This window comes from Poecilia formosa, unplaced genomic scaffold (assembly GCF_000485575.1).
Source record: "Poecilia formosa unplaced genomic scaffold, Poecilia_formosa-5.1.2 Scaffold742, whole genome shotgun sequence".
Taxonomy (NCBI): domain Eukaryota; kingdom Metazoa; phylum Chordata; class Actinopteri; order Cyprinodontiformes; family Poeciliidae; genus Poecilia; species Poecilia formosa.
Genome location: NW_006800681.1, coordinates 1 through 11648, shown reverse-complemented (window position 1 = coordinate 11648; position 11648 = coordinate 1). Strand labels below are relative to the sequence as shown.

The window sequence follows — 11648 nt, the reverse complement described above, 5'->3', positions numbered from 1 at the left end:
GCATAATGGCAGTACCGATACAACTTCTACACCTTAGAAGTTCCACATAAGAATGTTACACAGTCTTACGTTAGCTGAACAGATCAATATGCAATGTGTACCGTATCTGACACACATTAATGATTTTATTTTACCTGAAAAGGCTTTTTACGAAACTGTAATCATGTTAGCCACGCTAGCACCGAGTACAGTGTACCAGGCCTAGGCACACTCAAACATTTGCCAACAACAGAAATCACTGATTTCAAAAGTAACCCTCAAAACCATGAATACCCGACTTACCCAGCCTTGCAAGAACTGATCTTGTCCACAGCTATATTTATGCTGAGGATCTGCTGTTTTCCTCATCGACCGGTGTTATAGATCAACTGGTGGCTAAGTCAACTGGTGGTGGCAGCTGGAAAAGACTGATGTTTCTGTGGGCGTTGCTTTTTAGGACCCCTTTACCGAACCAGGAAGTAAACAATGCGATAAGTTTAAAGGACTACAAATCTTTGCAAAAATACTATCCGATTCCGTAAAACAACCACTAAAATCTCGGGAATAATTAAATGGAAAGACTTCATTGGTCTAATATGGTATGTTGCCTTTTTTTTTTTTTAAGTTCATTTGCAATATCATCAAAACATGTAAATTACGCAGAACCTGTCCTGATTTATGTGTTGCTTCAGAGGTTGAAACTCGTCAAAGGAAGATCGAAATAGATCTCGATGTGGCATGACCAGATCTCAAAGCAAAGATTAATCCCGGAAAGCCGACATAAATGTTGAAGAGCCTTGGGATTAAAAATAAAATGTTTAAAAAGATCGACTGGCTGTGTAGTTTTTCCACATATTCCTCCTTTTTAACTGTTCTGTAATGCTACACTTTATTTCCTAGCTCATTCACAGAAGACATGGCTACCGCAGATCTATGTGGCAGTGTCATTTCTTCCTTATTGTTGATATTTTTTCTCGTAATTTAACTAAACGTCTTTATTCTTTTCATATAGTGACCCTAATTCTCAACTATATGAGACATCGCTGAAAAAACAATTGTCTTATATACTTTTACATCAGAAACAGGTTAAAAATCTTTAAAAATCTTCACTCGAACTGAGATTCTGAAAGTGCCACCAGTTAATCCAGGTTTCCTTCCTAAAGCACGGGATGTCTGTTAGATGACAATGACGGGTAGAAACATCAGTCTCTAAGCTTTCGTCATAGTTTAATGGTTAAAGCAGTGTTCTCAGAACTCAGCGACCGCTGGTACGAGTTTAGTTAGCATCGTCTGTTTCCCTTTTTGGACCAGTTTATTTTATTGTCTACAAAAATAAATAATATAATTCACTTGCTGCCAACATTTTGGAGGTAGTGTTGTTTAACAGGTTTGCCCGACAAACTTTAACTGTAAGAATATTGTCAGATTACGAAGTTGCACAGCTTTGCTTCTGCAGCCGAGTGAAGTCTTAAAGTGCAGACGAAATAATGTGGCTTCCATTAAATGAGCAATGAATTAGTTTGCATGATATAACTTTTTATTTATTGATATGCTTGCAGACCATGTCAGTCAACATAAGACTGAAAAGACGTAAAATGATCGTCATTACTCTAACAATGTTGGGTGGTAGTACAAATTCTGTTTAGTACAGTCTCCTTTGAAGTGGGGTATATTTTAGTGATCTTTTAATGCATTCTTCAATATTCCTTCATATCATTATGATTTGAAGAGCTCTTAGAGAAAGTAGGGATATTTTCATATCTGTTTATTTACGTTTGTCGCGTTTTGATCAGGAAACGACAAAGCCACCTAATTTTTTTTTACAAACATCTGCGTTGAGGACCCCGTTTGGCTGTCACTGTCTTCATGCGGCTCGTTCTGTTTTTAATTTTATTTCCCTTCGTCAACAACTTGCAAACTGTTTCCAAGTAGAGAACACACGGACAAATACTGTAGATATGGTTCATAGTCTGTCAATATCTGACAGTATTGTCGGAACGTTTATTATTATAATTTCGGCTTGTCAATTTGGATATCACCATCAACTACATTAGCTGTTAACTTTATATCATTTACATGAGATTTTATTACAGTACAACTTATCGACATTACTTGATATTCCTTTCTATTTGGACACGTAAACACCACAAGCAACACCATCAGGTATGTGAGTTAAATTTTATTAAATATGATGACAACCACCTCATTGTTTAGCGACACTTACTCTGGGTAGTAAATGTCGCTAAATAATGCGACACTTACTATTTACCTTTTGCTTACCTGTAATGTAAGCAACTCGCATAACAGGTACTTGATAGTCAATTACAATGTTTTTTTCTGATCAGTGCTGGTTACAAAAAGCAGAAACTATCCACTTGGGTTTACATTGTGGCTATTCATGAGTTAGAATTATTGTATTCTGGTGAACCTGAAAGTGAATGGGATTGTGTTATTCATTGATCTGGTTATGGTTTTCGAAGCGCAATGAATGCTGTTCTTTAGAAAATTGTTTTGAAAGATACTTTTCACATGCAACATTAAACATATAAGCGTCCAATGGGATTTATAGTAAAGTTTTGCAAACGGTTTTTTCACGCAAGTAGCATTTTTCAACAGGCATCGACACAACCACCTACAATTTAGAAACATCTGCGGTGCGCATAGGTTTCAACCAGTTGATTTAGCCACCAGTTGATCTATAACACCGATAGCATTTCCCTGTGACGCGCACAATGTTGGAGGCATCGCGTGGCTCAAACACCTTGATTTCGTCCAAAAAAGATGACATGAACTATGACATAGAAACTAAGCCCCGCGACGCTTTGTTTGTGAGACATGCAGCCATGTGGGACTGTCGAGGGGCGTTTCTGGGAGGGGCTTGGTAAGGTCCATGAGTCGTTTTTGTCACCATAGTGGAGAGAATGGAAAGCCTCGTTAGCCGCTTCGGAGCCGACACAGCCTCACGGTGAACACCGACTCAGACGCAGCTAACGCCGCTGCTGCTCTCCAGCCAGGTGAGCAGTTTGGAGATATATCCGTCTGGTTTTTACTACATTTAAGGTTGCATACATACATGTCATGGAAGACATTTAAAACACAAAGTCTGCTGTATTTTTATTGCTCAAACACAACATGCGCATTTTCTAAAGACACTGGTTGCACATTACAATTATAAATAATTGTAATATTATACATGTTACCTTCACTTGTTTCTTATCTTTGCGTGAATCTACGTGCTTCGATTGTTTATCATTTTGCTGTTGCATCCGAGTTTCCCCCCTTGTGAGATAATAAAACATGTTATATGACATCCTATTGTAAAATGGCTAGATATCAGTTCTCTAATCAAATTGTTATGAATTATTAATTGTAGAATGAACAATAAACCGGAAGAAAACGATAGTGGTATTTTATCCACGGCTGTATGCATGCATAGGTCTAAAACTTACAGGTAATTACATTTTGTCTTTAATTTACATAACTATTCCAGTTATTTATAATTCTGTATGGCTGGATGGTAAAAAAAAAAAGTGTTTGTATGTATATATAAAGTAACATGTCTGTTTTAAATAATTTCTTATGTGTATGTAACTTCCACATTAGTAACTCTGTTATTTATCTACATTTATGTGCTATAAGCTATAATATCTAATTACTTTTCCCAGGGAGCAGAAGGAGAGCAACATGGCTGACATGATGGAGAACGATGAGGAGAACCATCAGAACACCTGGATCTCCTTCAGGAGGAAGCAGCTACCAGCTGAGATGGCAGAGCTCTATGGAGAGTTGAGACAAAAGAAAAATAAAAGTTGTCTCAGTGAACAAAGTCTCTCTATTTCTGCTCACTCCAACACATTATTGTACAGATTGTAGTTTATATGGCATCAAGGTCCTAATATAATCCTCCCAAAATGTGCGGAGCTTTAGACAGAGTGAAAATATATTATATAAATGTTTAATTGAACTTAACATTGTAGATTACCAACGACGGCATCCAAAACTGAATACATTATTCAGCAAACCAAACATTTTGACATTATTATCAGGGTTGCTATTAACAAGAACCCAAAATACAAATCATGTTTATTAGTTTCTAGTTTATACATCATCATTCTATCCACTCAATGTTTATGTCTTCCTGCAGAATCTTCAATGCAAGAAAGCGAGAAAATGTGTCTAAAACCTGTAACCTTAATTAGTGATAATTAAGACTGAGTTTAAACTTTTAATTCTTAGTGTGCAAAATGTGAAAATATGGAACTAGAACCAGTCAGATTAGAAGGAATAAAGCTTTATTTGTTCTCAGTATAACTTGGACATCAGGTGAATCATAATTAAACGTATTGAGAAGTTAAAAACAACAGATTGTTAATGCACTTCAACTCTGTAAGAACATCAGACACATTTTTTTTTTTATCAGAAATGTTTCATCAGCATATTGAGCTCATGTGATTCCTACTCCAGAAAGGTGAAGGTCTCTGGACATCCTGAAGGTAAACACCGACTGGCAGGAAGACGGAGACTGATGAGACATCCTACAACTCAGAGGAGCACAAAGAACCACGATGGTCTGCAGTTTACCAACATGAAAACACATTGTAATTATGAATTAATTCTGACATTTTTAAGTTATTTGCAACACCGCGATTAACATTAGCTCATGTATATTCGGCACTATTACAAGTTTTATAGTAGTTTAATACAACAATCATTGTTAGCTCACCTGCACCTGAGCCACCTGCTTTTCTCCCGCTGCAAGGCGGAGATCAACTCCTCCTCACCACATCGCTGCTTTCCTCCCACTGCCACATTTTCTTGAAGTCTCAGAAAAATCGCAATCAGGCTATAAAAAAATAGCTCAGCTCTCTCTTCTTCTTTTGTATCAGAAAAACAACAACTCGCGTTAGGTTGCATGTAACGAAGCACAGCACATAGCGACTGGAGGCGGGGGCTGGTGAAAACGCGGTCACTCCGAAACAGAGCCGAGCCGAGCCGGGCCGAGCCGAGCCGGGTTGTTGAAGTAGAGCCGGTGGAAAAGGGGCATTAGTTTTTCCACTGCTTCCATATTAAAATATTTTATGCAGTACATATTTAGAAAATTGTCTTTTGTGGCTCTAGGTGAGTTTTATTTTGTAACAGCAGGGGCAAAAGTGGCTCTTTGAATGGAAAGGTTGCTCTCTGACCAGCCATGTAAAATATGAACAAACCCAAAGGAGTAGGACACATGAGTCAAACTAAAGGCATGGGGGCAAAATCCAGCCCTCCATAAGTATCTCTGTGGCCACATAAATATCACTGTCAAGAGAACAGTTTTGTGCTTAAATTTATCAAATCACATATTTTCCTGCATATTTCACATCCAAGTGAAAAGATTGATGACATCTTCAATATAAAAAAAGCAACAATAACAGACATGTTTTTTTTAAAAAGCATCATTTATCACTTCCGATACATTAAAATAAACAGTACCCTATGGCATTGCACAATATAAAGGCATTGAAACAAAAATGAAACATTAAAATAAGTATTGCAGCTTCTGAAAGCGAATCCCCCCATTCATATATACTGGTTTGATTTCTGGAGTTTCTGGAGTTTCTTACAATAGAATCAGTTTTTTCTCTAAACATCCAGAGGTCGTTCCTACAAACTTAATGAGTGTGATGTGACACAAAATAACAATCAGCAGACATTCCATGGTGCTGAGAAGTGGCACATCTTCTCACGTTAAGGTACAACACTGAAGGCCAAAGGTCCTCTTGAAGCAGAGGAGGGAGAGCTGCCCACAGGAAGAGGAACCAGACGAGAGCGCTTGGATGTGCCAACGTCCAGCGCAGATGGAGAGTCATCTTTTAGCCTGAGTCCACCCAGTTCTAGACAGAAACGCAGGAACAGAGTGAGCTGGAGAGTTTGGTAATACTCTAATTTACTCCGCCAATAAAAATCAGAGAAACACAGACCCGGAGCTGTAGGAGTCTTTCTTTGTATGTAAACTGCTGAGGGTTACTCAGCTGAGCTCATCTGTCAGTGCTCATTATTCTGAGTTGCTTTCTGACTGATGACGTATAATTTGAAATTCTAAAGGTTATTTTTACTGTCTGCCCAGCAGAGGGCGCTGCTGACTAGACTGAGAGGAGTTCAGTGAAATCTCCACGTTAAATGCAATCAGGCTCTTTGCAGACAGCAGATCAGTCCAGAACAAATAGAGCAGGTCAACTGATTAAATATTGGACTGAGACTTGTAGGGGTGGCATTATGTATTTTCCAGGCACAATGGTATTTTATAGAACAATCAATTAACTTATCTTCACTTGTTATAATGTTGTATAAAATTTATCAGATATAACTTAAAAGAAATTTGACTTTATTTTGACACCTTAAAACTGGCCTACGTCTCTTTCTGAAGCTCCTGTTCTGTCAGACACTCGGCCTTCAGTGCATCATCATAAACTAGCTTCTCGTTGTCCTATTTACAACAGTCCTTTGGAGAGTTGGATTGAGAAGTAGACTCATAGTTCAGCCAGGTGTTTGCTAACTGCTGCTGGCACTAGTCTGGAGGAGCTGAGTGGGGGCAGGTTGCTCTGTGAGGCAGAAGCTTGGTTAGAGGCTGAAGTTCCAAGTGGAGCTTTGTGAAAATAGGGGGTACTTTGTGAGAGTAACTGTTCTCGAGTGGTTGCCATGGAGATTAAAGGATTTCTCAAACATGTATGAAAGAATCAAAGCAACACTCCAGTTATGTTTTAAAATGAAACAACAACATTATGGCATGATACTAAGCTCAAAAAGGTTTATTTCACGCAATACTGCCCCTTTAGAGCTGCAGTATGTAACTTTTATAATTTTTATTTTATTTTTTTACATATTTGTTGAGACAGAAAATTTTGAGAAAAAGATGGAGCTCCTCCACCTTCTCCCAGTGCCAACTAGAAACAACCAATCACAGCAAGGAGCAGGTTTTAGTGCTGTCAATCAAAATCTGGTGTTGCACTGCTCATCCTCTCTCCCCTGATTCCCCTTGCTCTCTGCTAAGCTGCAGCTAGCATAGCCTGTAGTGAATGCTAAGGGTAGGTTGCATGGCCATCGATAAACAGTTTTCCTGTAACAGTAAGTTGTCCCTTACAGCTTACTGTTGTAAGAAACACTGAAACGTTGTAAGCTGTATAGACTGACATGTCAGATCACTTTTCAGAGACGATGCGTCTCATATTACACTGTCACAACATGGTGGCAGTTTTAAGAACTTATTGCAGCTTTAATGAAAAGCTGCCAGCAGTTGAGCTCCTGTTGATGGGAACGCTCAGAACTCAGCTGTCCTGGAAGTCTTCAGTTTCAGAGAAGCAATAATCATGAGAGCTGATCAGCCAATCAGAGAGAGACTTTGGAAAATATGAAGCATGTTGCACTTGACGACCAATGAGATTAATCTGCTGTTCTTTTTAACCATATTCTTGAAATTCAGTCACAGGTCAAGAATGCAAACAGTCCATCGTCAATAAAACTCTCGACTGTGTTCAGACATATAACCATATAATCTATTTAGTGAAAAGACAAGTTTTCATTTCAAAAATGAACACATTCATTGCTGCTTGTGGATATGATAAGGTGTATATTACTTTAAAATTATTTGTCATGAATTTACAAATAACCAATAAAAGAAAACTCCTTGAGCTCCAGACTATGATGTCATCAGTATAAGACAACATATTCTTAAGAATATTTTTTTTTAAATAACTTTGAAGTAAAGACGTTACAGTGTGTGAAAAGTCAGATATGTGTGTTTGCAAACATTGCAGGATCTTTCATCATTAGGATAATATTGGTAGCTGTGAAACTGTACCTATGTGCTGTGGTCCAGCTGTTCCTCTGCTTCTAACTGGGGTTGGGTCTCTCTGCAGACTTCTGCATCTGTGTAGAAGAACAAAGAGCTGCTCAGCCTTAAACTGAGCAGCTCTCAGTGGGGGAGATGCAATCAGCAGCATGCTGCAACACCACAGTTACCACATTCAGACACATTCAAACTGTTGAGTTGCAAACAACCAAACAAGCAATAACGGCAGTTTGAAACAAAACGCCACCATCAAACCACCAGCAAGGATTAGACAAGTTCTAAAACCAAAATATAACACAAGAGGTAAATAAATCCTAAGCTTAACACTGAGAATATGAAGCAGTCATGGAGTTGACATCACAAATGAACAACAGGATACATTAGATGGTGACACAGTGGAGAGCTGAATAACTGGAAGCAGATGGAAGCATTAAAACTGATCTTCCACACACCCACATGGTCTAACAGCCACATGGTCTAACTAAAATTAGGCTCTGACAATAAAAAAAAAATGAATCTGTGACAAGAAATAACAACAACAACAACAACAAAAGAGACAAATAGCTCAGCAACAGGCAGGCGTGTTACTGTACCTGTGATTGCTCTTTTAGGAAATCTGGGAGCTGAAATTCACCTTTATAGACCTGGAAAAACAAAGGGCTAGCTTTAGAACTTTACTGGACAATCAACTCTGAATTTAACTAGTGATATGTAATGAGACTCCACAGAAAACAGTGACATATTGAGTGGGTTGTTTATCCTTTGCTAGAGAGACAGTCCACATCCCACAGGACTTCCCTATAATCCTCCTGGAGAAGAAAACCTTGTTTTCTCCCATTCTACAACAAACAAGAGTTGAGCTTTTCTTCACACACCACAATAACAGATGAACACAGAAAGTGACCAGTTGTTGAATGGATGAACAGAAGCTAGTGAGTAAAAGAGAACCTGGAGGCTGGAACTGAAAGGCAAGTAATGTGTTAGAGAAGTCAAGTCAGATTAAGAAATTTCTAGAAGCTGCAGCAGTAAAAGCAGCAACTTATACTGCCGTTTTAAATAATTTCTGAAACAGTTTGGAGACAACATGGCCCACTATCTCCCATGTATCTAAAACTAATAGGAAAAAAGGAAAAAAAAAAAAGTGATTCTAACCCAGATGGAAACAGACAAGGGGAAAAAGCAAAATGAAAAGCACTTTGTCTTGTTAGCAAGTTGTGTGACAAAAGTTATCCAGCACGGTTATGTCCTCAAATCAGGACATGACCGAATTCAATTTAAAGAATCTATACAATAAGACGTTCTTATAATATAGATTCATAAAGCTACCTGAAGTAGCTTTATATGAAATATCAAACATTGTTCATGTTTGATGTTTGAGTTTTCTCAACACAGAAGGAGTAGCTCTTACATGCTGTCCATCACACATGCTGGCCTTTACTAGTTCTAGCACTTCTACAGGACTTCAGCAAATCTTTCTGAAGCCTAACTTCTAAGAGAGAAAAAGCAATGAAAATGATTAAAACAAACTGCACTTGTTAATACAAGGAAAAAGCACTATCATGGAACAGGTTTAGTGTGCGTGTGTGTGCGTGTGAGTGTATGTGTGAGAGCTCTGTAGTTCCCAGCAGCAGCTCTGGGCTGGCTCAGAGTAGTCTGGCCTGCAGATGAAAAATGGCCCCAGGTTAAAAAAAAAAAAAAAAAAATCAGAAACATGTTCTCATTTCTCCTCCTTGGATCTTGAGAATCAGATTCTGTTTCACTTCTGGGCACTTCCAGGCCAAGACCCAAGCCAGCAACACAGCACACAGGAGGATTAGTCACTGATTTAGTTTTGTGGCAAAGGTTTAATCAGTGAGTCTCAGTAGGGGGCATAATGACTGAAGACCGGCTCAATCCTTCGTGTGTGATTGCATTGTAGGTCCATTTTCAATTATTATTATTGTAAGGTATGCGTTAGTGTTCAATTCTACTCCTGGCGCAACACACGCACGCACGCACGCACGCACGCAAATGACAGACTTCTTCTAGTGCACCAGGTTTAATGAAGCACTGGATTAGTTTGGGTTCAGAAGAATTCTCCAGAACCAAAGATGCAGATCAAAGGCCTGCCGTCACACCTGCTTCATGGGATCCTGCAACATAAAGCCAGGTTTCCTTTTTCCTGCAGGCTCTGACCTCCGGATTCATTACTACTGAGAGATGCACTATAAATGGTTCTGAAAGAGGGATATTCATAAGGTGATGAATAAGGTGATAATATATGGTTTCTTGTAGTGATGGACAGAAAACAAGCTGATTCTCAGACTGCATAGGCTGGCTCAGTCCCTACCCTGCAGACACAAATGTTGCATTGTCTTTTTTTTCCCCTCATCTTGCCACTGCTGAAGAACCACAAAGAAACTCTGCTCAGCAGTATCCGGTCCCTTTCTCTTAGTTTGGACCTCAACTCAAAAATGGAAACATTTTGTGTGATTTACTGTTAAAAATAAAATGAAATATTTTGACTTACAATTTTTATTCTTTTAGCACTGACTGAATGGTTCAGATTTTTTTTGTTTTGAGCAAAAACGAAATCAGAAACAAAACTGATATTGCACTCAGCACAGTTGCAGCAGTGCAGACCTACAGCTGGGTGCTGGTGGCATGTTACGTATCACAATGGTGTTCTGAAAACAATAGAACTTCTACAACCCACTCAGAAAGACTGAATAACATTCCTGCAGATATAAGTTCCTCCAGCCATATAAGTAATCCTGGCATTGTTTTTTTTTTTTTTTCAAACCAGTCATTTTTCTAAAACCATAACAGGGAATCACACCAACACTTTATTTTGTTGGTTTCTCAATAATTCTGATTATGTGTGCCTGACATAAATTACCTCAAAACAAAAAACAAGCAAACAAACAAAAAAATTTTTTTTTGTTTATTTTTTTTTTTCCAATTCCTTTTTAAACAATGTCAACTTTGTATTAAAAGTGTCATTTACCGAATGATAATTAATGACAGCAGTCATAAATATTCATAAAGACTCCTTCATGTTTATAACAGGTGTTATGTTTACGACAATGTTATGTCAGTCTTATGCACACACCTTTAAATAAAGTGTTACAGATAATTATAAAGCTATCTAGAAAAGTAGGCAATCTTATAATTAATGTAAATAAATATGATACACTTTGTTGATGTACATTTTAAGGATAATCCGGAAGTATTTCTTCAGCGTATGGACAAATGAACCAAAGGTACGAATCGTGCTTTCAGAATAGATCGCGCAGTGACAGGCACATTGTTCCCGATACCCGATGTAGAATTTTTTTCAATATTGGGACGATACAGATTCTAACATTGGATCAGTGCATCTCTACTGTCAGCCTGAACAATACATAAAAACAACAGGGTTTTGGGAAAAATTTTCTCCCCCAACATGGCCGTTTTTCTCAAGGCTTTTCAGTGAAAAAGGAAATCCAAGAGCAAGTACTACTGAACTGAAATTGCTGACTTAAGTATTTCAAAATGATCCTAAATCTCTTAGCTGTGTGGACCAGAACATTCACATGGTACGAGTATAAGTAAGCTAAAGCTTCAGCCTCAGCATTCCCCGATGACTCAGCTTCAGACTCAGGAGATAAAGCGTACCAACAGCCCAGTGCATTGGAGAAGCTGCCAGAGTTGACTTACAACCAGATACACACTGGTCTGCTTCCATCTTCTGTGGGAGGGAACTTGGAGAGGAGACATTAAACAAACTGTTTTTATTTTAAAAGCACAGTGAACAGTTTAACTGTTCTGATTTCAGTTAGAAACAGGAGGGAGAAAGAAGTTCCGCTAGACTTAAATATAATTA

At 38.3% G+C, this 11648-nt stretch overlaps 1 protein-coding gene and 2 long non-coding RNA genes across 3 annotated transcripts in view; 1 reads left to right on the top strand and 2 right to left on the bottom strand.

Moving 5' to 3' along the window:
* sgsm2 (small G protein signaling modulator 2) overlaps positions 1 to 4833 on the top strand; it is a 110996-nt gene extending 106163 nt beyond the window's left edge. Inside the window, exon 22 of the mRNA XM_016666559.1 lies at positions 3645 to 4833. Within this exon, the coding sequence (XP_016522045.1) occupies positions 3645 to 3676 (32 nt within the window). The 3' untranslated portion in view covers positions 3677 to 4833. The remainder of the gene's footprint in view (positions 1 to 3644) is intronic.
* Positions 604 to 3722, bottom strand: LOC107834742 (uncharacterized). The gene is made up of 2 exons (XR_001660555.1): positions 3636 to 3722; positions 604 to 3258 (listed from the first exon to the last, which is right to left on the bottom strand). It is a non-coding gene; the product is annotated as an uncharacterized LOC107834742 (long non-coding RNA).
* A 536-nt stretch (positions 4834 to 5369) lies between the features above and the next one.
* LOC103131301 (uncharacterized) lies at positions 5370 to 8560 on the bottom strand. Its single transcript, XR_001660554.1, has 3 exons — positions 8398 to 8560; positions 7814 to 7881; positions 5370 to 5849 (listed from the first exon to the last, which is right to left on the bottom strand). It is a non-coding gene; the product is annotated as an uncharacterized LOC103131301 (long non-coding RNA).
* Between the last annotated feature and the right edge of the window lie 3088 nt (positions 8561 to 11648).